The sequence below is a fragment of the Pimephales promelas genome, chromosome 2, assembly GCF_988280905.1.
Source record: "Pimephales promelas chromosome 2, fPimPro1.hap1.1, whole genome shotgun sequence".
Taxonomy (NCBI): domain Eukaryota; kingdom Metazoa; phylum Chordata; class Actinopteri; order Cypriniformes; family Leuciscidae; genus Pimephales; species Pimephales promelas.
The window spans coordinates 575,001-602,120 of record NC_142770.1 but is presented as its reverse complement, the minus strand read 5'-3'; the positions used below and the strand labels follow the sequence as shown (position 1 = coordinate 602,120).

The 27,120-nt window shown below is 39.8% G+C and overlaps 2 protein-coding genes across 5 annotated transcripts in view; one reads left to right on the top strand and one right to left on the bottom strand.

The window, feature by feature from the left end:
• The window catches only part of apobec2a (apolipoprotein B mRNA editing enzyme catalytic subunit 2a), a 34,385-nt gene that overhangs the window by 3,565 nt on the left and 3,700 nt on the right, over positions 1-27,120 (bottom strand). The window contains exons 1-2 of one of the 4 annotated variants that reach the window (XM_039682433.2): positions 23,103-23,184; positions 1,675-1,924 (exon numbers count right to left, since the gene is read on the bottom strand). In XM_039682433.2, coding sequence (XP_039538367.2) covers positions 1,675-1,916 — 242 coding nt within the window. In that variant the 5' untranslated portion in view covers positions 1,917-1,924; positions 23,103-23,184. Of the gene's footprint in view, positions 1-1,674; positions 1,925-2,872; positions 3,233-3,330; positions 4,292-23,102; positions 23,185-27,120 lie in introns of those variants that run through there. The other 3 variants (XM_039682430.2, XM_039682432.2, XM_039682431.2) reach the window with 3 other exon arrangements.
• Positions 5,467-8,762, top strand: elf3 (E74 like ETS transcription factor 3). The gene is made up of 9 exons (XM_039682428.2): positions 5,467-5,612; positions 5,777-5,920; positions 6,385-6,615; positions 6,703-6,849; positions 6,933-7,043; positions 7,134-7,217; positions 7,456-7,572; positions 7,737-7,932; positions 8,017-8,762. Exons 2-9 carry the CDS (start codon positions 5,785-5,787, stop codon positions 8,120-8,122), a joined length of 1,128 nt encoding a protein of 375 aa, XP_039538362.1. The 5' UTR covers positions 5,467-5,612; positions 5,777-5,784; the 3' UTR covers positions 8,123-8,762.

The window sequence follows — 27,120 nt, the reverse complement described above, 5'->3', positions numbered from 1 at the left end:
CCAAAGCTTTCATGAAAGGGGAGTGATTATTTACGGTTAACAGGTTAAATGTGCATTATTCCGCAGTCTTTATCCTCCGAGGGGGGTTCTGTGGGGGTTTTACACAGCTCCTTCACAGGCTGACAGGTGGAAGGACTGTCGGGGTTATAAATACCCTCAGCGGCGGCAGAACTTTATTCCTGGAGTCTGACCCATATACAGAACCGTGTGTCGTGAGATGCTTTGGTTTGGAGGCATTGTGTGTGTTTGCTGCCAGATGAACCTGGCTGATCTGTACTGAGCACCTGCTAGTAGATGATCCACAACAATTCACAGCTTTAATGTGTCGACAGAATCAAACTCATCAGCGTTATCAAACACGCTTGGATTCTTAAACGGATTCGGAAATGCAGATATCCATTTAACCCTTTAGAAATCCAGCAATTATCTCTTAAATATGTCAACTATGCTTTCAAAACCAATTAAAAATCTTCAAATGAGCTTAAGATGATTAGTTACCAACATCCACGTTCATTTTGCAGCACAAATGCTGGGTTGTTTTAACCCAATTTTGGGTCAAATATAGACTCAAAAATTGTGTTAATTTTAAGCATTTAACCCAATGGCCGGGTTTGTCCATATCTGACCCAAAATCGCAGACTCAAATTTGGATGATGACTACTGACAGATTTTGGGTCTGTTTTTATTTCTCTTTGGAAATCTTCGTCCATTTTAGGCTAAATGAGATGCAAAAGGTTCATTAAGTTTCAGGTTCAGGCGATTCAGGTTCTTCCGATTGATTCTTTAAAGCACCAGATGGATGCTCTAGCGTTATTTTTGAGAGTGTGTACTTTAGATAACACACAGCAGACAGCGAGACACATCACCGCCTGTCAGGACCGACCTTGGTGGGGGTTGGGTTGGATTTATCTGCTCTCCACAAGCTTTCGACCCAAACGTTCACGCTTTTCCCAATAGATCCACAGATATGCTCTGGAGAATCACTACCATTTTTGGCTCCCCGAAGAGACTTTCGGTGCTCCGTTTGTTTCTTTAATGATATAAATAACCCCTTTCCACCCTTTAAGTGGTTCCATGGTTGTTAAAGGTTCTTCATCAATGCCAATAATTAGACATGATGGAACAAACCCAAAATTATTCATTAATCCCCCTGAAAATCTTGTCATCTGCAGCCATTGGTGTTGGTGTAGATTCACACACTCCGCGTCATTGATCCCAAACACCATTGGTTCTCGCATATCACATGACTAATCGTGATTCAGCAAGTTTGTGAGCAAAAGGGTGACTTAAATGTTAGCACACAGACCACATCGAATACTTTTACAAAGCTTTTAAGGTTCCAAAAGTTGTTGGTTTTTTTTGTCATAGAAGCATTGGGAACCAAAAACGGTACTTCTGTGACTGTATCAAAAAACCCATTTTGGACCTGTCAGTGATAAGTTCTTAAAAAGAAAAAATAATTCTATAAGAGCGAAGAACATTTGCATAATCTGAAGAACCTTTCATGCAATGGAACAGCCCTGTGGATTCTTCATGGAACCATCGATGCCAATAAAGAACCAATAAGATGTTTTCTGGGGGCGTACCTGCTCCTAAACATCTCCTGTTGTGGGTTTGGGATGCACATGTTGTTTTATCCTCGTCTAATGTTCTGTCCAGGGTTTTCAGACTCACCCGGTGATGATCTCGAACGGCGGCAGCTCCATCAGCTCCGGTTTCTCTCCGTTCCCTTCCTTCTCCACTCCGGCACCGGCACCGGCCTCTCCGTTCTCCACCGCCTCCTTCTTTCCATTCACCTCAGGCTTCTCTCCTTCTTTAGGGGGTTTCTCCTCTTTCTTTGCCTCATTTTCTGCTCTTTCTTTCCTCTTTACGGTCTGACGAGAGCCGACACCACTGCTGCTCTTTCTGTCGGCCATCTTTGAAACTAAACACACACACACCTAAGTATTTATAACAGCACTAGTGTGTGTGTGTGTGCAGCTGTCCGTCTGTTCTATTAAAAGACCTCCTGGCCATAGAGATGATAGATAAACGAAATCTTACACAGCATTTCATCAAAAGTTGGACGGACACTTCTTCCTGGGATATCAGACAGATTTGTGTTGTTGTTGTGCAGCGCATAGTGAAGTAAAAGCATTATGAAGTTGGTTGATTAATATCCAGAGCTCCAATATAACTAACGTTAACGTTCCCGGATCGTTTGCTTTGAGAGAACCTTTGCAGAACGTTCGCTGTGATATTAGCTGCACTGAAACTATTAACTCACGACAAGCCAACTGAACTGCACAAATATCATCTGTCCGATAACATCTGTCTGAGGTGCAAAACAACATCTGGATTTTTTTTTTATCGCTCAAACATTCACTGCTAAAGATCAACGTGGAAACATGACATCGAAACAACGTTGATCTGACATTGTTTTGCTCATCGAATTAACGTTGAACCAACGTCAGACGCGTCATTCTTTCAAAACTAACGGAAAATCAACTTGAAATCAACGCGTTGTTTGAACGTTATGAAAGCAAACCAATTTTCGATTTTAATTTAGCTTTGAAGAATGCCGCGTCTGACGTTGGTTCAACGTTAATTCGATGAGCAAAATCAATGTTGTTTCAATGTCACGAGAGACGTCGTTTCCACGTTGATTCAATGTCAGTTTGCTGTCTGGGACGTTAATTTGATGAGCAAAACAATGTCAGATCAATGTTGTTTCGATGTCATATTTCCACGTTGATTCAATGTCAGTCTGCTATCTGGGTAAATATAAAAAAAAATTCGAGTTAGGCTACACTGCATTCGTTACAAGAGGTTTTGTCTAATTCTCGCGAAAAAAACTAAAACAAAACAACAACGTTGAAACAAGTTAAATTACCTTGAGAAGGAACTCTGCATAAGACTCGCTGTTTTTAGTGACTGTATCTAACAGCGTGACTGAAACGAAGCCAACCGTACGCAGTTTACGTAAGGGGTAAGTCGCGCGCTTTAAACTTCTGTCAATCATTCTTTTGAAAGTTGTCATTCATCTCCTGAGGTGATGAAAACGGCATTAAACAGAGGCAGTGAGCTGTTGTAGCACACGCTCCTGGTGAAGTAAGTGTCGACGACGACGTACGAGATCACTATCTTATTCACGTTGTAATAATTTAAGTCTTGCTAGCCGCGAGTTAGCGATTTTACCTCAGGTAACCGCGTTCTCATGCTCAAACCTGTGGTGTGTGTTTGTGTAAATGGAATATTTAAATGTGTTGTTAATTAGAAAAAAACACTTAAAACATTTTCTATTTTACGCTTATTTATGTTAGCCTAATCAAACAAAAACTCTAACGTTACCTTTGGAAGTTTAGTTTGCTGGTCCCTCGTATGAGAATGATAGATCAGTAAATCCCCTGATCTGTATTGATAACCAAATCGGTATTTCCAATAACTTCACGTTAATGCAAAAAGTCATGGTAGCACTATTGATACTTTCTGGTACTTTTTTTGTAGGTTAAAAAATACCAGGGAAAATGTCCAAAGGATCCTCATGGTACTTTTTGTTGTTGTAGTTCCCGGATGTGTCCAGATGGTGGCAGGAGTTTCACACTGATGGAGTTTGAGTGTGTGTGTGTGTGAAGCTTTAACCTTACCTAACCGATCAATGGAGTTAATAACAGAAGGAACTGCTCTCCGTCACACTGACCTTCATGTTGAACTAGATGGCGAATATATAACAGCTCAGACCCCAAGCTGAGCTCAACACACGGACACAGCGACTTCCCAATGATTTTACTTCAAGATTATCAACCCAAACCGAACCCTTTGTGGACAAAGACGTGGAAATAAAGCAGAATGTAATCTGCAGTGCATCATATTTACATTTGAAGTCAATCATTATGGCTTCAGGGCATTTATGAATCATCTTTTTTTGTCAGTAAAGTATAGTCTGAGCATCATGAGCTCAGGAGATTAATTTAAATACATACGTTAAATGTGACCTTTTAAAACATGACCTTTGTAGTGCTGATCTAATACGGTTTCTCTCTCTGATCTACTGGTGATTATTTAGTTATGATCTTATCTCGCCTTCTGTAGAAATCATTAACATCTTAAGTCTGAAAACAAAGAGCATTTCTTTATTTGATCACATTTGCAGCCGCAAGTTTTCTCTTGAAGAACCGCACTGACACACACACACACACACACACACACTACCAGCAAAGAGTTTTAATCCATAAGATTCATAATGTTTTTAAAAGAAGTCTCTTCTGCTCACCAAGGCTGTGTTTATTTCATTAAAAATACAAAAAAAAAGTAATATTATTATTCTGCTTTAAATGAGTTTTTTCTATGTGAATATATAAAAAAGTGTAATTTATTCATTATTAACATTATTATTAACACTGATAATAAACATAAATGTGTCTCGATCATCAGATCCTCATATTAAGAGTGATTTCTGAACGATCATGTGACACTGAAGACTTGTGTAATGATGATAAAATACGCAGGAATAAATTACACTTTACTGTATATTCACATAGAAAACAGATGATTTACTGTACATTAAAATAATGTTTCACTGTTTCTTACCGACTTAAAAATATTACCGATCCCAAACATTTCACTAGAAGATTTATCAGTGAGGATCTAAAATAAATAGTGAGAAGCTCTTAAAAAAGCTGAAAGGACATTGACGACTGATGGATGATAGAGAGAGATAGAGGGAGAGATAGATAGAGAGAGAGAGGGAGGTGTAGGTGTACGTGACAGGCGCCTCCGCTCATTCATCTTCACTCAAACCCGTTCTCTTGCATTCCTTGTTTCTCCATCATGTGACGTCGACGACATGGAAAAGGCCTGCAGAGATGCGGAGGGGAATGCGATGGAAAGACCTAAATATGGATCACATGATCAACCGCTATTTTTAGTGGCGGACTGAGTAAAAATGGAAAGAGAAAAGTGCAAACATGCAGATGATGCTTCAGTCCTAGAGTAAACACATCAGGATCCTCACACACAACAACAGAACAGTGTTTACCATCACCTACATCTACAGAGCAAACACACACACACACACACACACTCCAGCAAGTCCTGCAGCAAACCGAAACCTGTTATAAAGTTACACACACACACAGCGACGGTAAATATTGACAGAAATGACTTCATCCCTCCAGGTCTAGTAGAGAGTGTTTGTGTGTGTTTGAGTGTGAATGAGTGAGTGTGTCTGCCTGTGTGTGTGTGTGTGTGTGTGTGTGTGTGAGAGAGTGTGAATTGCCATGTAAAGAGTGCCAGCGAGACATTATTTGCTCTGTTTATCTCTGAATGCATGTTAGCGCTCCTGTCATGTTTCAAGTTCATGTATCAAGGTCTGAAAAGCTATTGTCAGGAACAGGGTTGAGCGAGCGAGAAAGGGAGAGAGAGATATTCGCTGGAATTCCCCCTCCCAGCGGGACACGCTCACCTGGACACGCCCCTCACGCCGTTCGCTATAAATGCAGATTAGCGGCGCAGGTGCATCACAAACCCTTCAGATCCTCTAACACACACACACAGGCGACTGGATTATTACTTAACCAACACTTACTGGGATTTTATCTGGAAACCAAACTTTCGTCTGGCTAACACAACAGGTAAACTCGCCTTTGAAAAGTTACAAGCAATTTTGAATTCAAGAAGACCAAAATGGCTATTGTACTCCTGATTAAGGTTTTGATTCACATCAAATGTTTGCTACTGTATTTTTTGTTTCGGGATGATGTTACATCTGTGTTTTTGTTTTTTTTGTATCTTGCAGAATTCACAATGGCGTCAAGCGAACTCAGTCTAATCCTCAACAACGCGAATGCCAACTTGTACCCGGAGCCGCAACACCCGTTGATGTGCATGACCAGAACACCACATCTCTCAGAGATCAACTTCCACAACAGCAACACTTGCTGTAAGTTCTTGACATCCCTTTCAGATCCTTCTTAATCACTAATAATCTTTGCAACTTTATTTAAGACAGTAACTTTATTGTAAAGCTGCATCTGTATTGTTGAAGCGCTGTATAAATGAAGATGGCTCGACTAATGTAATGGGATGCTTCGCATCACTCAACCAAAGCCCAGACATGCCGATAATCTCTCCTCCCTCAGTCTGACCTCAGTTTCTGACTCTTAAAATCATTAACCCGGGCAATGTTTAACTTGGCGCGCAGGAATGCTTTCTATACAGGCTTTCGGCAGTGTTGACACTGTGATTAAAAAACCCTACGGGGGGTGCCAACACTACAGATAGTTAAACACACAACAGAAGCGCCAAACCCTGGAGACGGTGTTCCTCTATTGTTAGATCTGCGACCGAATCACCTGTGCAGGTGTGATTGAATCTAAACGTACTTTTAAACCTGTTCTCCGGCAGGCCCCTGGGACCAGGTCAACCCGCAAATGTGGACAAGGCAGAACGTTCTGGAGTGGATCGGCTTTCAGGTGGAGGAGAGCCGGTTTGATGCAAGTCGGCTGAATATGAGCTACTGCGACATGGATGGGCTCACGTTGTGCGCCATGCCTAAAGAAACATTGATGAGCATGTTTGGACAGAGCTTTGGTGAACGGCTCCACCAGAATCTAGAGAACCTGAAAGCCAGACATGGTGAGTGACTTGTTTAACCGAACCCTTTTTTTGGAAGTTGTACCTCTTGGGAATGCATTGACACCCTTGATTTGCTTGTATCTACAGCTAATGACTTGTCTGACAACACCGTTCTAAGTGAATCTGAATTAGATATACTGGAAAACATCCTTCATGACCAGTTTCCCTTCATGCACGGACCAAACCTCGGACCTCTGCTGGAAACCGTGGTGGTTCAAACCTCAATCCCAACTGGTGAGTCCACTTTAAACCCAATCCACAGAGAGCAGTACCAACTTGCCCGAACTGGAAACAATAAAGTAATTCTGTTTCCGCAGACAATTCAGAGACAAAATACAGTTACTTCGATGAGTACACCAACCAGCTGACTCCAGAGAGCGATCACGGATATGACTCCCTAACCGAGAGTTTCCAGAGTTCCCACGCAGGTACGCATCGAGTCCACCGAGCTCGAATGAACAAATAACTCCTGAAGTCCAGATCCTGAAGTCTAAACTCTTTGTTTTCGTCCTTTTCAGGCAGCTTCCTGAACCCGAGCTCACCCGAGTCCAGCAGCGATTCAGACCCTGAATACTCAGAGATGCCGTTCTCCGTTAGCTCAAGTAAGTACCTTCGAAGCTCAACCTCACTCCTCGAGGCCTATCAACCTGTAGAGGCTAGTCAAACACACCTGAACCAGCTAATCAAGGTCGTCGGGATTACCTGACAGTTAAAGACAGGTTGAAACTAAACTCTGAACTCTGCAGGAAGGTGGTTCTCGAGGAGCCATCGATAGAATTGACATTCCCCGAATGATCCAAGAGGTAGTTGCCTAACCTTGGAATGCTTCCTTTTCCACAGAGGTCACTATAAAACAAGAGCCTGGAAAGAGCCAGAAGAGAGGTCGAGGACGCCCTCCAAAGCCCAGGAATAATGAGGGATACGAACACTTCATTCAGTCCAAAAAGAGCAAACATTGTAAGTACGCAGAACTCTATTTAAAGACGCCCCCAGCAAGCAATTTTGCATGGCCGTCCAAACACGTTGGGTGGTTTTAGAGTTCTTTTAAACACAAAATTGCTTGCTGGGAACATAAGGCCGAGATCGAGTGTAAGAAGAGGCTAACAAGACTTTAATTGCAGCTCCAAGAGGAACCCACCTTTGGGAGTTTATCCGAGATATCCTGATTCATCCGGAGCAGAATCAGGGTCTGATGAAGTGGGAGGACCGACGGGATGGCGTATTCAAGTTCCTCAAGTCCGAAGCCGTTGCTCAACTTTGGGGGCAGAAGAAGAAGAACAGCAGCATGACGTACGAGAAGCTCAGTAGAGCCATGAGGTAAAGGACTCAATTCTGGGATCAAGGGATTTGTCTCGGCGTCTGGGATCGAGGATTAATTGAAACTCTTGCTCTTTCCTACAGGTATTACTACAAGCGAGAGATTCTGGAGAGGGTTGACGGACGTAGGCTCGTCTATAAGTTCGGGAAGAACTCCACCGGTTGGAGAGTGGAGGAGACCGGATACTAAAGAGAGAGTCGCTTCTGGTCAAATGTAGAGGTTTTGGTCTCAGGCTTAATGGGCTTTGAAGATTGAAGGTCCTCGCTTTAGAAACACACTCTTCCCAGAGGGAAAAGGTTTCACAGAAACTGTAAGCCAGTGTTTTGGCTAAAGTAGGTTTTATGAACCGGTAAAATTGTATAGTGGGGCTTGTCTGGTTGGATTGGCACGCGGGCGTGGCCTGGATCAGACGGTATCGCTACACCACTTAAAGACTCTGTAAACACACGTTCTACACAATGGTTGAACTGTGAGAGAAGGTAAAGCTTTGTAAAGCCTCTTTGGTGTTGGGAAATGAAGTTTCATGTGTAACTATTTGTCAGAGTAGACTGACCGAAGAACATGACGGTGGTTTGAAGTTTTGTAACGTTCATATTTGTTGTATATACACACAGTACTATATATATTCTTCGTAATACTTGTCAATCTAGTACAAATCAGATATATCACTGAAGATTCTGCTCAATTTTGTTATGTGATTTGTTAAGTCACTGGATTATGTGTATGAGGATTCCCTCGCAGATTGTATACTATAACAATTTTGTATGGCATATATTTGCTGTTTCTTTTGTATGAGCTTTTTCTAAAATAAAATTTCTTATGAAAACTATCTTTGGATGCGTTTATCTTGTAGTTGGTGCCTCACCCTCTTTATAACTACGTTCCACTCAAACGTATTTCAACATTTACTTTATATTTGCTCAAGTCTTGTTATCAGAGATCACAGGTGTGTTGAAATGAGACACTTCTGTATGAATTACAACACAAATATACGCAACAGCTCGCACAGACAAACACTACTTGAGTTATTGTGCACCTCAACCATCCAGCATTAACATGTTAAAAATGCGGGTCAAATATCAGTGCAAATCAAGATCTTACATGCCGTATGATTCAGCAGATTTTTGTTACTGCGAGGCTCCAAAATATATACAAAACATCACGAATCTTCAAAAAAACAATGTGTTTGAATCAGGTGGTTTTTAGTGCACGTATAAAAGCAGTTCAAACAGGTGTAGAGAATCACATTAACCACCACTAACTCATCACAATCAAACCTAATAAAACTAGACTGGTTTTGGCATTTCAAATCGTGCAACTTATTTAACACGTCGCCGCTCGGTTTTAAACGTGATTTAACTGTGCAAAAGTTTAGGATGACTTTAAACCGTAAAACAAGAACACATAAGTCTATACACCAATTTTTGTGTTACTGTTTGGTTTTCACGCCTAGAATTTCCAAACGACGCATTTGATGCACCCAACCGAATGGCATTTTTCATAGCAGGTTTAGTTTTGCATTTTAGAGCACAATGCCACTGTTTTTTAGAGGTCCGGCATTCAAATACACACATTCATAAGCCACATTGCATTTGAATTTTGGACCCACATGCAAATAGATGTAGCTGAAGCAAGAGAACCGTCGTCCCAATTCAAAGCAGTAAATAGAATTTGAATTGGAAAATCTCATGTGTCTGAAATAAAACACCATTTAATACCTGTGAGAGCTGCACAAAACACTCATGAGCTCGAAAACACTTTAAACTACACTGGAATTACGGTTATTGGAGACAGCTAATCTGGTCGCGTTGAACCGGATTTATTTTACACTAGAATCCATCAAACCATCTCAGATGACTTGATCACAAGTTACTTAAAACAGAAGTTTCACTCTGGGATCTTTACACCATTGTCATGATTTTATTGTGTGTGACCAGTCACCCAGAGATTATGAGCGCTTACTTACAATAACATGAATATGTGCATCACATAACCTCTTTAAGGCGTGTTGCAGGTGTGCGCACTGTTATATTTTCATTTTTTAAGACAATACACAAAACTATGCGCACTGCAAACATAAGGTGGATTGTCAGTTTGAATCGTGACTATCATGACTAATATTCTCTGTACACTCCTAAAAGAGCTGTTGTCTAAACTGAAATTACCGACAATAATTATCCAGGTCAAGAATGTTTTTGATAAGCCATGCCCGAGAGAAAGGTGTAAACTTATACAGTCATTACCCAGCTAACAGGTTCTCTCAAAGTGTATATTATTGATCTACCTTACTTCAGGTGGACGATGACGCAATATTCCTCTAGAAACAAACTTTGGTGCATTATTTTCCGCTTATCTCTGTATTTACATATTTTTTTAACAATTGCATGCATCGTCATTTCAAAATGTTGTCATTAAAATGCTTTATAGTTGCTTTCTAAAGCCTGTTTACAGCAAGAGCAGTTTACACCACACCAGCGGACGATAACTATAACGATAACTATATTAGTGTTCACACCAGCGGACGATAACTATAACGATAACTATATTAGTGATCACACCAGCGGATGATAACTATAACGATAACTATATTAGTGTTCACACCAGCGGACGATAACTATAACGATAACTATATTAGTGTTCACACCAGCGGACGATAACTATAACGATAACTATATTAGCGTTCACACCAGCGGACGATAACTATAACGATAACTATATTAGTGTTCACACCAGTGGACGATAACTATAACGATAACTATATTAGTGTCCACACCGGCGGACGATAACTATAACGATAACTATATTAGTGTTCACACCGGCGGACGATAACTATAACGATAACTATATTAGTGTTCACACCAGCGGACGATAATTATAACGATAACTATATTAGTGTCCACACCAGCGGACGATAACTATAACGATAACTATATTAGTGTTCACACCAGCGGACGATAACTATAACGATAACTATATTAGTGTTCACACCAGCGGACGATAACTATAACGATAACTATATTAGTGTCCACACCAGCGGACGATAACTATAACGATAACTATATTAGCGTTCACACCAGCGGACGATAACTATAACGATAACTATATTAGCGTTCACACCAGCGGACGATAACTATAACGATAACTATATTAGTGTTCACACCAGCGGACGATAACTATAACGATAACTATATTAGTGTTCACACCAGCGGACGATAACTATAACGATAACTATATTAGTGTCCACACCAGTGGATGATAACTATAACTATAACTATATTAGTGTTCACACCAGCGGACGATAACTATAACGATAACTATATTAGTGCTCACACCAGCGGACGATAACTATAACGATAACTATATTAGCGTTCACACCAGCGGACGATAACTATAACGATAACTATATTAGGGTTCACACCAGCGGACGATAACTATAACGATAACTATATTAGTGTTCACACCAGCGGACGATAACTATAACGATAACTATATTAGGGTTCACACCAGCGGACGATAACTATAACGATAACTATATTAGTGTTCACACCAGTGGACGATAACTATAACGATAACTATATTGGTGTTCACACCAGCGGACGATAACTATAACGATAACTATATTAGTGTTCACTCCAGCGGACGATAACTATAACGATAACTATATTAGTGTCCACACCAGCGGACGATAACTATAACGATAACTATATTAGTGTTCACACCAGCGGACGATAATTATAACGATAACTATATTAGTGTTCACACCAGCGGACGATAATTATAACGATAACTATATTAGTGTTCACACCAGCGGACGATAACTATAACGATAACTATATTAGGGTCCACGCCAGCGGACGATAACTATAACGATAACTATATTAGTGTTCACGCCAGCGGACGATAACTATAACGATAACTATATTAGTGTCCACACCAGCGGACGATAACTATAACGATAACTATATTAGTGTTCACCCCAGCGGACGATAACTATAACGATAACTATATTAGTGTTCACACCAGCGGACGATAACTATAACGATAACTATATTAGGGTCCACACCAGCGGACGATAACTATAACGATAACTATATTAGTGTTCACACCAGCGGACGATAACTATAACGATAACTATATTAGCGTTCACACCAGCGGACGATAACTATAACGATAACTATATTAGTGTTCACACCAGCGGACGATAACTATAACGATAACTATATTAGTGTTCACACCAGCGGACGATAACTATAACGATAACTATATTAGTGTTCACACCAGCGGACGATAACTATAACGATAACTATATTAGTGTCCACACCAGCGGACGATAACTATAACGATAACTATATTAGTGTTCACACCAGCGGACGATAACTATAACGATAACTATATTAGTGTTCACACCAGCGGACGATAACTATAACGATAACTATATTAGTGTCCACACCAGCGGACGATAACTATAACGATAACTATATTAGTGTCCACACCAGTGGATGATAACTATAACTATAACTATATTAGTGTTCACACCAGCGGACGATAACTATAACGATAACTATATTAGTGTTCACACCAGCGGACGATAACTATAACGATAACTATATTAGCGTTCACACCAGCGGACGATAACTATAACGATAACTACATTAGTGTCCACACCAGTGGATGATAACTATAACTATAACTATATTAGTGTTCACACCAGCGGACGATAACTATAACGATAACTATATTAGTGTTCACACCAGCGGACGATAACTATAACGATAACTATATTAGTGTTCACACCAGCGGACGATAACTATAACGATAACTATATTAGTGTTCACACCAGCGGACGATAACTATAACGATAACTATATTAGTGTCCACGCCAGCGGACGATAACTATAACGATAACTATATTAGTGTCCACGCCAGCGGACGATAACTATAACGATAACTATATTAGTGTTCACACCAGCGGACGATATCTATAACGATAACTATATTAGTGTTTACTCCAGCGGACGATAACTATAACGATAACTATATTAGTGTTTACACCAGCGGACGATAACTATAACGATAACTATATTAGTGTTCACACCAGCGGACGATAACTATAACGATAACTATATTAGTGTTCACACCGGTGGACGATAACTATAACGATAACTATATTAGTGTTCACACCGGTGGACGATAACTATAACGATAACTATATTAGTGTTCACACCGGTGGACGATAACTATAACGATAACTATATTAGTGTTCACACCAGCGGGCGATAACTATAACGATAACTATATTAGTGTTCACACCGGTGGACGATAACTATAACGATAACTATATTAGTGTTCACACCAGCGGACGATAACTATAACGATAACTATATTAGTGTTCACACCAGCGGACGATATCTATAACGATAACTATATTAGTGTTTACTCCAGCGGACGATAACTATAACGATAACTATATTAGTGTTTACACCAGCGGACGATAACTATATTAGCATCCACACCAGGGTTTATTGTTCATTGCGGAATTTTTTTTCTGAAAGTTCATCTAACGATATTGTTCCTCTGTGTTGTGAACTCTGCTATTCCTTTATATTTTAATGATTTTTAGAATTAAATGTTTTTTTGCTATAGTCCTCAGTGTGAACGGGCCTTGCACAATTTCGGTTGTGCGAGGCCCGTTCACACTGAGGACTATAGCAAAAAAGATTTAGGTCTAAAAATCATTAAAATGAGCGTTCCCGATCCGACGCGACCCCTGAAGAGAAGCGATGTGTGTTAAACTGCAGAGAGAGAGTGTGTGTGGAGATGATTGATGATGACATGCTTCAGATAAGAGCTTGTGTGTGTTCACTGCATTTCTCAAACTCCTGTCGAGTCTTGTTTCTATTTTTCAACGCAACATTCTTCCACAGTTCTCTGGAAAGTGTATTGGTCAGTGTGAACGATGATTATGATGTTTATGCCAAGTGAAACTGGAGCACACACACACACACACACACACAATACCAGTCAAAAGTTTTGGATCTGTAAGATTTTCAATGTTTAAAAGTCTCTTCTGCTCACCAAGGCTGTGTTTATTTGACTAAAAATGTAACAAGAAAAAACAGTAATATTGTTAAATATTATGATAATTTAAAATAACGGTTTTCTATTGTAATATATTTTAGTGTTATGTATTTAATTTCCCAAACTTTTGAGACTGGTAGTGTGTATATATTAAATATATTAAATATATATTGGCAGGATTGTTGGTGTGTTTGGGTGTTTCTCCTAAATAATTATCTGTCCAGTAACTGAAATAATTTAAACAACGTTAGACGTCACAGTCACGTGACTAACCGGGTCCGGATCCAGACGCTGATTGTGAGGTCACAACTAAAATTAGACTATTGATTTAACATTGGGTGATGACATTTCTTTTTTTTTTTTTTTTTCATTGTAAATATAAAATAGAATATATAGGGAATGTATTTATTGTATTGTCACAACATTTTATTCATAATTGTACATTTTCTCTAACAGTACCCAAATACTTTCTTTGTGACTTCAACAACTTAATTAAGACACTAAAAACAACAACAACATGAAACTGTATGACGATCTGTTGCGTGATGCATTGATTCACTACCTCAGTATTTCTCCCTCTCTATTGTATTTCATAATTAATTCATAAAACCTGTCTTCCTTTATCGATGCTGTCATCCATCGCTGTACATGTTCAGTTCATCAGCTGAGAGACTTTATGTGCAGATTCATGTAATGTTATCAAGATTTAATAACAATTAAAACATTTGCGAGAGTGCTTGAATTAAAACAAATGCATTTTTCTTTATATTATGAAGTAAAGTTCAGACTATGTAGTTCACTCTCCTGTCATGCGTTATTGCTGTCCCATATGACGTGAAGCCCCGCCCACATCCTGCCTCTCCCGCGATGATCTCATGCAGCTGATTTGCATAAGTATGTAGGGATTTTCCCGCCCTTCTCCCCTTCAACTTCCAAGGAAAATCCATGTAGATCAGCGGCCCACACACACTCTATTATCTCACACACGCCTTGAGAACACACAGTGTTTTCAGCCAAACGTAAGCCTCTAGATGGATCTGGTTTGTGATTATTTGTTAATAATTTAATTTCGGTGTGTGTTTTGGAAGTGATCGATCGACACTGGCCAGTTGTTCATTAGTCACGTGACGCGGGACTGGCTCTACTGCGTCTTCACGCTTGTGTGTTAAAACAAAGTATGATTTCATGCAGCATTATTACGTTTAATTCAAAGATTGGCATCCAGTTATTCTGCATGTTAACTTAATAAGAGACTTCTAGTTTTTTATATGTTAAATGTATTTAATCAAACTGTTTTATATCATACATTCATTACATATATTGATTATATACAGTTTTATTTGTTATTTTATTTTAAAAAATATGTCATTATATAATTCATATTATAATTTGGCGTCCAGTTATTTAGATTAATTAAAATATATTTCATCAAAATGTCATCGATGATTTCTGAGGAACAAACATGTTTTTGGAGATGTCGTTTACCTCAGATATTTTATTACTGCAGTAACGATTCAGTGATGTCGTTCCTCATGAACACATCGAGACTTCTGGAGTGTGTGTGTGTGTGTGTGTGTAAGAGCAGTGTGAACATTTGGCTAAAAATCTGTGCTTTAGCTCCTCAGGGTTAGAATGACATAAAACTCAGCAAACGATGATAATGATGTAACTTTCAGACAGAGAAGTGTCAGTTTACACACACACACACACACAGTCAGGAAACTGCTGGATTATGTTCGCTCTGATGAGAAGTGTATGAATGAAGCCATCACACACACACACACACCACTGTTTACCTCTTTTGTGTCAGATCTACAGGAAGTCAGCGCATCATTTCCTCTCAATCACAACACTGACACTCTCCAGTTCTCATAACACACCGTTCAAAACAACACACTTTACTATGATATAGACTCGGCTAACATTATAAACTCTCGCAACTGTCTTCACTTGTATGTAGTTAAAACAGCATTTACAAATTAACTGAATCTGCTAATGTATGTGCAACATGACATCATGACTTTTGCGTAAACATATACGCCACTTTCGAGTCAGGTGGCGTGTTATCTCTACGCATTTTGAGCTATCCGCGTGTATCCGCGTGTAAGCGTATATGTCTACGCCATTAACGTCCGCGTCATTCCGCGTGTCCGTACACGCAGTCAAATCTCCAGTCATAAATGCCATTAACCCCAGTGACGGTTAGGTTTAGGGACGGGGTTGAGGTAAGTCATATATTTATATAACGTTAAGTCAACGGCGTTCATAAACACGCTGAAAGGCGATTATGCGTCTTGATAGCACGCCAAAAATGAAAATACGAATTGGCGTGTCATACACACGCTACTTTATGAGATCAGTCTGGTATGTGTGTGTGTGTGTGTGTTTACATGTATTAATTTAGCAGACACTTTTATCCAAAGCGACTTACACATGAGAGCAGTGATGCTAACAGGAGAACACACGCTAGCGCTGCGACCCTCAGTTTAGGCTAACGCTAGGAGTCCTGCGGCGGGACTGGGACCAGCACTCAAACAGCTCCTGTGTGTGTGTGTGTGTGTGAGAGAGAGAAAGCGAGTTAGTGAGAGTGAGTGTGTGTGTGTGTGTGTGAGAGAAAGTGAGTGTGAGTGAATGTGTGTGTGTGTGTGAAGGTTATAGGCTTGTCTATTCATATCTGACAATGCTTTTCCAGAATTGAGCAACGCAGCCACACACACACACACACACACACACACGTACACACATCTTCATAATGTTGATCAGTTAATCTCACAGTAATAAAGTGATTTTTGCCCCTCAAACAGTGTGACGTGTGTGTGTGTGTGTGTGTGTGTTTCCAGGCTCATCCTCACGTGTGTTTCTGTAAACATAAGAAGTGTGTGTGTTTTACGGCCCTGATGTTGATCTCGCTGACCCAGATCACACACACACACACACACACACATCTTAGATAAGATGTTCGTTGGTAGAATGTATTCATAAATGAGCATTCGTTACAGTATTTATTAATCTGTGTTAATGTGAGTTCATGTTAGCTCACAGCGCAGTAGCTAATGCTAACAAACACAACCTTTGATGTCAATAATGTGTTGAAATTAATATTAACTGAGATTAATAAATGCTGTAGAAGTATTGTTCATTCATGATAACTAATGAACCGTACTGTAAGTGTAATGTTCCCAGTAAACCTTAGCAACCACATAGCAACACCCTAGCAACCATTCAGGCCAACCTAGCAACCACACTTCATTATTTGAGCAGGACTGACCAAAAACACCAGAAGTTCTGTATAACACTGAATTAAATGTGTGTGTGCGTCATTGTGTGCGTCAGTGTGTTTGTGTGTCAATGTGTGTGTGGGTTACAAAGTCACAGAGTCGTTAAGTTATTGAGGTCAGTTCCAGTAAAGAGACACGTGAGTTTGTGCCGATGTGTGTGTGTCGTCGCTCTTGGATACGTCTCGCTGACTGTAAGCTGTTTACATCCAAACACACACTCGTTGATTAGCAAAACACTTTAGCAAAGCTCAACCTCGGATCCAGACGCAATAAGAGCGGGTCAAAGGTCACGTGTTTGAACTTTAATATCGAGCCATTAAAGTCAGGAGTGATTCTGTGGAAGAGAGCGGTAAACATGGGCGGAGTGTGTATGAGACAGACGCTACTTACAGTAAAAGATTTATCACGCTGATAAAAGCTAATGGTTCACGTGAGAGCGCGGTCAACACTGCAGCAGGGCATTCTGGGTAATCCACTGCTGGGTGCCACAACGATGTTGTTTTCAATCAAAACGTTGTTTGTCTAAGATATGAATGTTGGTTGATTACCCTTCCCATGAATCAACATGCACTCGGAAAGTGAGACAGCGCTACGTCCCAGTTAGCATACCGCTAGCATACAACAAATGTGCTAAACGAACACTTTAATAAGCGCATTAGCAAATTATTAAGCTGAATCCAGATCAGTGTTACTGTATTAACGTTAACTATCAAACTCATGTTGAGAGTGTATTTCGTTTTAATCGTTTTTTTTTAACATGACTATTATTGTTTGTGTCAATATTTTGAATTCATTGTGAATCAATGAGTGTTTTGTACGTTTTTTTAAATTACGTCTACACAGCTTTTATTAATTATCTCACTTTTAAAGTTATTTAAGTTCATCAAGTTAAACTAAATGAAAATGAGTGTTTTATATTTTAATTTTATTTTAAGTAGTGCACCGTTTGCATTAGCATGTTAGCGCAAGCTAAATTAATTCAGCTTTAATGTCGAAATAATGTAACTTTTAGGTTTGAAATCTTAAACTGCCAAAGTCGAAAGATAATTACAAGAAGTCAAAAAGAGAAGTGGGTAATGTTCGAGCAAACAATTAAATAAAATAAAAAATCCTGCAGAAATGACACACGTTAGTATCTTTAATCGTGCAGAGAGTGTGCTAGAATGTGTTGTATGTGCGTCAGTGGAAATAACACTAAATACAGGCGTCACAGGTTATTAATATAGGTTTACAGTACACTGAAACAATATAAACACACACACACTGCCGGTTAAGACACTCCTACACATATTACACATTTCATGATAGTGCAGTCATCATAACAATAAGACAACACTAATCGAATATGCGCGACCGAAAATTATTCATATTCGCTTATATTTTCACGTTTCTTGGTTTAAAAGCGAAATATTCCCGCTCCAGCTTTAGAGGATGGATGTGTGGGACTCTGGGAAAGTGAAAGCGCTTGGGTTAATCATTGTCAGGAGTTGATCTGAGGGTTAATTACCAGTTTAACTTCTGAACCAGAATGAGGCCAAGCGCTTACATCACGCGCAGCCAATCACAGCACAGGACTGCCCAGGCTCCGCCCACTGGGCTCGGTTTACGGGCAGAGCTCACACACTTTCCAGTAAAGCACTGGAATCCTGGAGCCATGCCAAATACACCTGTTCAACAGGTATGTGTGTCTCACTGCAGGTGTGTGTGTGTTTGTGTGTTTGTGAATAAAAATATTAAAATAATTAGCTTCAGTTAAACTAGCCTGATTCCAGCACTGGGCTGATCATCAGACACTGAATCCTCACGCTTATATTTTACTTTGATCATCTTTAAGATTCTGTTGTATAAAGAGTTGCAAGCGCATCGTTACGCGAGTGTGTAGTGCAGAGCTGACGCCATCCCACAATGCAATGCACTTTATTGAGAAAAACAAACAAACATTTTACATTTTTAATTACATAAAAAACAACATAACTGTAACACAATATCTTAAAAATCGTTATAATAAGGTCTGATTGGTTAAAGGATAATTCCGGTATTTAACACCTTGATTCTATTTTGTAGTTTGTTTTGAATGAAATTTCGACAATGGGTCCTGTCTTGTTTTACATGTAATATTTATCTAGTTGAGAATGAGGACAGATCCCTCGCTGATTGTTTATTATGTGCACCTGTTTTTCAGCTTGACGGTTTAAATCGTTTCGAAATGCTAAACTGAGGCCCCGTCCACACTACTGCGTTTTCGTTTAAAAACGGAGACCTTTTGCTACGCTTGCACCTCCCGTCCACACTAAAACGGGAAAAACGAAGACCTAAAACGGAGAAGTTTAGAAACGCTGCAGCTGCGTTTTGAATCTCCGGAGGGCGTTTTAGTGTGGACGAGACAAAACGGAGGAGTTTAGAAACGAAGACGCAGAGGCTCACGCTCGGCTCTATGATTGGGTGTCATCAGTCATGACGTATCTTTCCCTTATTCGCCAACCACTGTTTACACACGTGATCCACGTTTTCAGTCGTTTTAGTGTGGACGGAGATAAATTCTAATACGCAGGTAAAACGCTAGTGTAGACGGAGATCGTTTTCGTTTTAATTCGAGTTGCATCATCTTTTTTTATTCTGCGTTTAGACGAGCGTTTTGTGTGGGAAATCCACGTGCAAATGGAGACGCAAAAGTGTGTGAAATTCAATGTAGTATGCACTTCAGGCGGCTAGGAGTGCAAACAACACTAAGTCCACGCGCCTGCGTACAACTTTCACCGTCAAGCAGACTTTTGCGTTTTTACCGTTTACACGGGAAAGCGGCGGTGGAGCGTTTTTAAGATTTCCACTCTGAAGGGTGGTTTCACTTTTTTGAGCCTCAAAAACGCCGTTGCCGTGTAAACGAAAGGCACATCAGATAAAATATTTTTACGTTTTCACCCGCGAGCGTTCTCGTGTAAACAGGGCCTCAGCTCTCCGCTTGAACACACACATTTACACAAAATGATGCCAAAACGTCCGTCTTGGCGAGTATCCTCGTGAACGCTCGTTTTAAGTGAACGTGAACAGTTGAGAAAATAAGTGCATTCGCTCTTAAAGTGACAGCGGCCTAATATTCCTGCGTGTGTGTTCAAAAAACAGAAGACAGAATCACTCACTGGATAACTTTGGGAACTTTTGATGAAAACCACTGCAATCTAAACTGACTAGAAACACGACAGAACGGCACGGAAAACCACTGATTATCACAATATATGCAGAACTGATTGTAAAAATGACACAATAAATGAGTTATTCGACTGATTCATGACGGATCAATAATAGCCGACACATCAGTCGTTTGTGGCAGCGACTCTTGCACAGACATGGCAGCGTTTCAAAACTTCACTGAGTTCAAAGAATCAGGAATTAAAGTCTTCTTCTTCAGGAAACAATGTGTAGATGCCCTGCAGCGACCGAACCGCATGTATCAGTGTATCTGATTATATAAAGCCGGTTGTGTAACTGCAACACACTTTTCAAATGAAGTATTAAATAACTCTGAAATGCTGAATCAATAGATGTAGTGTTGGAGATGAAGATGTGTGTGTGGATAGTGACGGCTCACACACACACACACACACACGATCCTGACCCATCTGGGGAAGTGGGCTTATGTGGTTTGGGGCTTGTTTACATGATTCTGGTTTCTGTGATGGCTATCTGTCTGCGGGTGAAGACTGGTTTAACTGGAGTTAACCGGCTCCAGAACTATCATTCACTCTCCTGCCAGGAAACCTAATACTGCATGAACTTCAGGTATGAAGAATGAGACTCATTATGATTACAATAGATTAAACCAGCTAGTCATTAATGGGTCAGAGGTCACGAGTTTCACCGCTTACGCTGCAGCGCACATCACGTTTCAACAGAATTAATCAGCTCATTCATGTAATTAGAAGAAAGCACAAACTCATCTAAATTACATGCTAAATTATTATAATTTAGATCATTTGCCACCACTACCACTCAGAATGCCTTTATAAATGCATAGCAACGCCCTGGCAACCACTCAGATGCCCTAGAAACTGCAGAGCAACATACCAACTACCATTCAGTATGCCTTTGTAACTGCATAGCAACGCCCTGGCAACCACTCAAACACGCAAACAACAGCATAGCAATATGAATAGAACCATTCAGAATGCCTTTATAACTGCATAGCAACGCCCTGGCAACCACTCAGACAGGCAAACAACAGCATAGCAATATGCATCAGAACCATTCAGAATGGCTTTATAACTGCATAGCAACGCCCTGGCAACCACTCAGATGCCCAAACAGCTGCCCCAGAATGGCTTTATAACTGCATAGCAACGCCCTGGTAACCACTCAGACACGCAAACAACAGCATAGCAATACGCATAGAACCATTCAAAATGGCTTTATAACTGCATAGCAACGCCCTGGCAACCACTCAGATGCCCAAACAGCTGCCTCAGAATGCCTTTATAACTGCATAGCAATGCCCTGGCAACCACTCAGACACGCAAACAACAGCATAGCAATACGCATAGAACCATTCAGAATGGCTTTATAACTGCATAGCAACGCCCTGGCAACCACTCAGATGCCCAAACAGCTGCCTCAGAATGCCTTTATAACTGCATAGCAATGCCCTGGCAACCACTCAGACACGCAAACAACAGCATAGCAATACGCATAGAACCATTCAGAATAGCTTTATAACTGCATAGCAACGCCCTGGCAACCACTCAGATGCCCAAACAGCTGCCCCAGAATGGCTTTATAACTGCATAGCAACGCCCTGGTAACCACTCAGACACACAAACAACAGCATAGCAATACGCATAGAACCATTCAGAATGGCTTTATAACTGCATAGCAACGCCCTGGCAACCACTCAGATGCCCAAACAGCTGCCTCAGAATGCCTTTGTAACTGCATAGCAACGCCCTGGCAACCACTCAGACACGAAAACAACAGCATAGCAACATGCATAGAACCATTCAGAATGGCTTTATAACTGCATAGCAACGCCCTGGCAACCACTCAGATGCCCAAACAGCTGCCTCAGAATGCCTTTATAACTGCATAGCAACGCCCTGGCAACCACTCAGACGCCCAAATATCTGCATAGCAACATGCATAGTACCACTTCGAATGCCCTGGCAACCACTCAGATGCCCTAGAAACTGCATAGCAACATGCCAACTACCATTCAGTATGCCTTTGTAACTGCATTGCAAAGCCCTGGCAACCACTCAGACACCCAAACAACTGCAGAGCAACATGCAAAAACACAGCTTGACAACTGCACAGCAACGAGTCTAAAGACCTTAGTAACAGCATGGCAACCATTCAGACCACCCTGAAAGATTAAGAACCATTCAGAACACCTTAGAAACGGTTGTGAATGCTGAACAGAACTAATCACGTAAATCTCTGATTGCTCAGCTTATTTTAGTAATGAATGTAATGCTGTATTTCTTGACGGAGTGAGTGTCGGTGCATCATCAGATCATCACCATCTTCATCTTCATCACACTGACCGTAAAAAGCCTGATCTTATGCAAAGAAACTCGAGACAACCGGCGCGTCCGGTTAAACCTGAACTCAAGAATGAAAGCGGTTGGTTTGACAATAGTGGCTCGACTCACATACTCACACACACAAACAAACACACACACTCCTGACACAGTTTCCCCACAGCTCTCGGTCTCAGGGTTATCATGTTCTTCTGTCTGACTGAGGCCCGTCGCGTCTGAAACGGCGCGAGACTTTAGGCCTGAAGTGATAAATGAAAAACTTTCCAAATTGAACCAGTCACTCACATATCTCAGCCTGGAATGAGACAAACTCCACCAGCAAAACTCCAGCAGACCTTGAGGTGATGTTCGGAGTTTCTGCGGTGTCAGAAGCTCATGTTGAACTCCGACGGGGCTTTACTGACCTCTAGCGGTGAGAAACAGAACCAGACACTGAAGGCCCGATCACCCGCAGACGATCATTTTATCCCTTAAAACTCATCTTTGTTCTACAAAATTACATATTTAAACTTTTTTCATTGAAAAAATGTATTCATATCTTAAAATGTATAATATTGAATGTAATTCGACACCCTTGCCTCGTTTAGTATTCGCGGTTTTATGAATATGTAAACATCTAATTTAGGATTTACCATGGTCTGTTTGAGACCGTCTTTGGTTCACTGCAGTTTTGAGGGGAAAATACTCAGCAATGCTGTCGACTTATGAACGTACACATGGTGTGTGCTACACCACATAGACACATTAAAAGCTGGATTTTTTCACCACATTAAGACTATATTTCATGACATGGATTTTAAAAGTGTGTTTCGAGCGCTTTCTGTGCTGACTGAGAGGAATCTGTGGAAATCATCGTCACACTAGTCAAGTTTCTCATGAAAGAAAGCTCTGGTTCCGCGTGATTTATTGAGGATGATTCAGCGTTTGCTCGTTTCTGTCGTCAGTGACTATTATTCCTCAGAAGAGGTTCAGATTTATATGAGATTCAATAGAAGTTTTTCGGACTCTTTCACAAGAGTCTCAGAGTAACTAAAGTGTGTGTGTGTGTGTGTGTGTGTGTTTGTAAAGACGGTAAATATAGAAGAACTCGATACCTTATTACTCAACGACAGACGAACAATGGCTCTCCTGCACGCTACGGGTTATTTCAAGAACACGCGGGATAGCTATAAATAGCGCAAACTGGACAGACAATAGATGACGAAAGACTGGGAATTTTCTGTCTAATTGTATGAAAGTTTATCAGCACGTTTGTGTTGCAACATAATTATTGTGTCTGAAGAGGGCAAAAAAGTAGGCCACAGAGGTCATGACCGATGACTATCTGTACATGTGAATAGATAGATAGATAGATAGATAGATAGATAGATAGATAGATAGATAGATAGATAGATAGACAAATAGACAGACAGACAGACAGATAGATAGATAGACAGACAGACAAGATAGATAGATAGATAGATAGATAGATAGATAGATAGATAGATAGATAGATAGATAGATAGATAGATAGATAGATAGATAGACAAATAGACAGACAGACAGACAGATAGATAGATAGACAGACAGACAAGATAGGTAGATAGATAGATAGATAGATAGATAGATAGATAGATAGATAGATAGATAGATAGATAGATAGATAGATAGATAGACAGACAAGATAGATAGATAGACAGACAGACAAGATAGGTAGGTAGATAGATAGATAGATAGACAGACAGACAGACAGACAGGATAGATAGACAGACAGACAAGATAGATAGATAGATAGATAGATAGATAGATAGATAGACAGACAAGATAGATAGATAGACAGACAGACAAGATAGGTAGGTAGATACACTGTAAATGATTTCTGTTGTTTTCACAGGATTATACTGTTTTTCTCAACAGTTTCTTACTGTATAATCTATGTACAGTAAGTTACAGTAGATTTAGTTGTTTTCACAGTATTAAATTGTTTTTTCAACAGTTATGTACTGTGCACACAGTTGACAGTATGTTACTGTAGAATTTCAATGCATTCTGGGAAATTATCAGTTACTGTTAATCTAAATACAGCAGTGCAAATTGACCGCGAAAAACACCACACACAGTTCCAGGGGTAAAATTGATAGCCTACTAATGTTATTCTTACATTTAAAATAAAAATGTAGCACTGGTTGACCATTAACAGTCATAATTTATGACATAATTTATGTCAGTGGGTGTGCATGAGAGCATATTTGACTTTGGACGAGTTTCTCTGTCGCGTCAGTGGTGCTGCTGTCTTTTCTGCCGACCTGGAACTTCTTCGTCTGGTAAGTAATAATTCTTATAATGTGTATACGGATTCTAGCTAATAACTTTAAAGTTTTTAGAATAGCTGACCACGATTTCTACATTCAATTAAATCTATTCTAGACATTTTAATATAACATGTATATGATAGGCTACTCTTCAATTTAGCCATTTCGGGGCATGTTACTGTAAATTCAAATACATTAGTACGAAATGACCGCGAAAAATAACCACAACCAGCTGCCATTTTATGAAGAACTCTTCAGTTCCCTTCTCTCTGTAAGAACGCGCAGGCCGTGCATCGCGTCGCTGTCGGCAACGTTTTCGCCATATCTGGTTAGTAATTCATATTTTTATAAAAAACCATACGTACGTTAACAGATTAACGTTAAAAAGAACTGGCCGCGGAATGTTATAAGCCTAGTCAGACGCGGATTTCTTTCATCTTGATAGCCTAACTTACTTGATTAAATATGTGATTTTATTAACATATATTTCATATGTAACCTCTTATAAGGTCAAAATGGTCTAATCATTTTGTTATTTACGTACCACGTTAAGTCGGTGAAAGCGCCTGCACGTTCATTATTAACTTATAGGGGTTAGGAATTAAAAATCGATAAATGTATCCTGAAATCGGATATCCAAGGTTAGGATTCGGATTTATTGTTATAAAATTAAAGTGTCAATTCCTCTTATTGATTTTTTCACGCTTTTTTTCCGTGTAAATCCTGACCTGGCGTTCTGCCATTTAACGTTAACGTTAACTTACCTCAGTGATAACTGGACCACGGAAAGCGCCCAGGTGTATTTTTGTCCAAAATACAAAGCTATGTGTGACATTTACTGTATTGGCTATAATATCATTGTTTTTTTGTTTTTTTTTTTAAACTGTGTGTAAACTGACATGTCATTTGAAGGGAACGATGCCTTGTCAAGCGTTTTTTAAGTCATGTATCACACAAGCAAGATTTAACCTACGTTTTCACGTGATCGTAAATGAATTGATGTTGAGTTATGTTTCAGCTTGCGTTGCATTCAAAAGAAAAGAGTGGACGATAGAGATGAGTTATCTTTAGCCGTTCTTGGCATAATTATTTCAGCTGTTGACACACCAGTCTCACGGTCGAACAGCACAGAGAGTAATGAAGATTCTCTCAGTAATATGATCCTCTTAACTACGGTAAATCAACTTGGACAAACATAATAATAATACAAACGCATCCTCCATAGCCTATACTTTAGTGCCCTCTTGTGGCATAAACATATGCACAACACTGAACAGTATAGCATTGCATTATATTACACAGCATACAACTGAGGACATAATGAACATACTTTAACAATTGATTTTAAACAACAGTCCAACAAACAAGATTCTAGTATTAAGTGAATTACACTTTAGACATCATTTTGTCTGTTTTTGCTGTTTAGCCAAAACAACAACAACAAAAACGTACTGTATTTTAACTGTCTTGTCTGTTCTCCTTTTCCACAGGTGTGAGCTGTGCATGTTAAGAAGACCCCTATCCATCTTGACGACCGATGAATTGTAAATCTAATTTAATTATTCTATTTATCTAACTATTACTACTATACCTTGGTCCAGTACTGACCCACTGAGAACATTTTAAACAGATTATTATCCATCTGTGAATTTTGTCTATCTGCAAGTTGTTAAGAATTGTTGTGTGAAAATAAACGTTGTTGTACAGTTTAAGGTTTAATTGCATAAAAGCTTGGATAGAAAACTTCCTATTGCAAAAGTTAGAACATAAGTCTGCATATAAATGATTATTAATACCGTAATGCAAGTTTTTCATGGCACATGTGCATGATGAGGTTGTTTTGTGTTTATTTATTTTTTTTTAAAGGACACTGGATAACTTGTCATTTTGTTATACTCATCTGGATTGGTGGTTTACTCGTCAAAGCTTTTATAGTTTATACGTTTATATGTGTCTCCCAGCACTGCAAATCTGGTCCCTTAGATAGAAAGCAGCCAAAACCCCTTTAAAAT

Excerpts from the sequence above, each read along its gene's own strand:
- elf3 (XM_039682428.2), top strand. The coding sequence starts at position 5,785 with ATGGCGTCAAGCGAACTCAGTCTAATCCTCAACAACGCGAATGCCAAC. Across the intron at positions 5,921-6,384 it reads CCACAACAGCAACACTTGCT|GCCCCTGGGACCAGGTCAAC; the intron begins GTAAGTTCTTGA and ends GTTCTCCGGCAG. Across the intron at positions 7,573-7,736 it reads GTCCAAAAAGAGCAAACATT|CTCCAAGAGGAACCCACCTT; the intron begins GTAAGTACGCAG and ends CTTTAATTGCAG.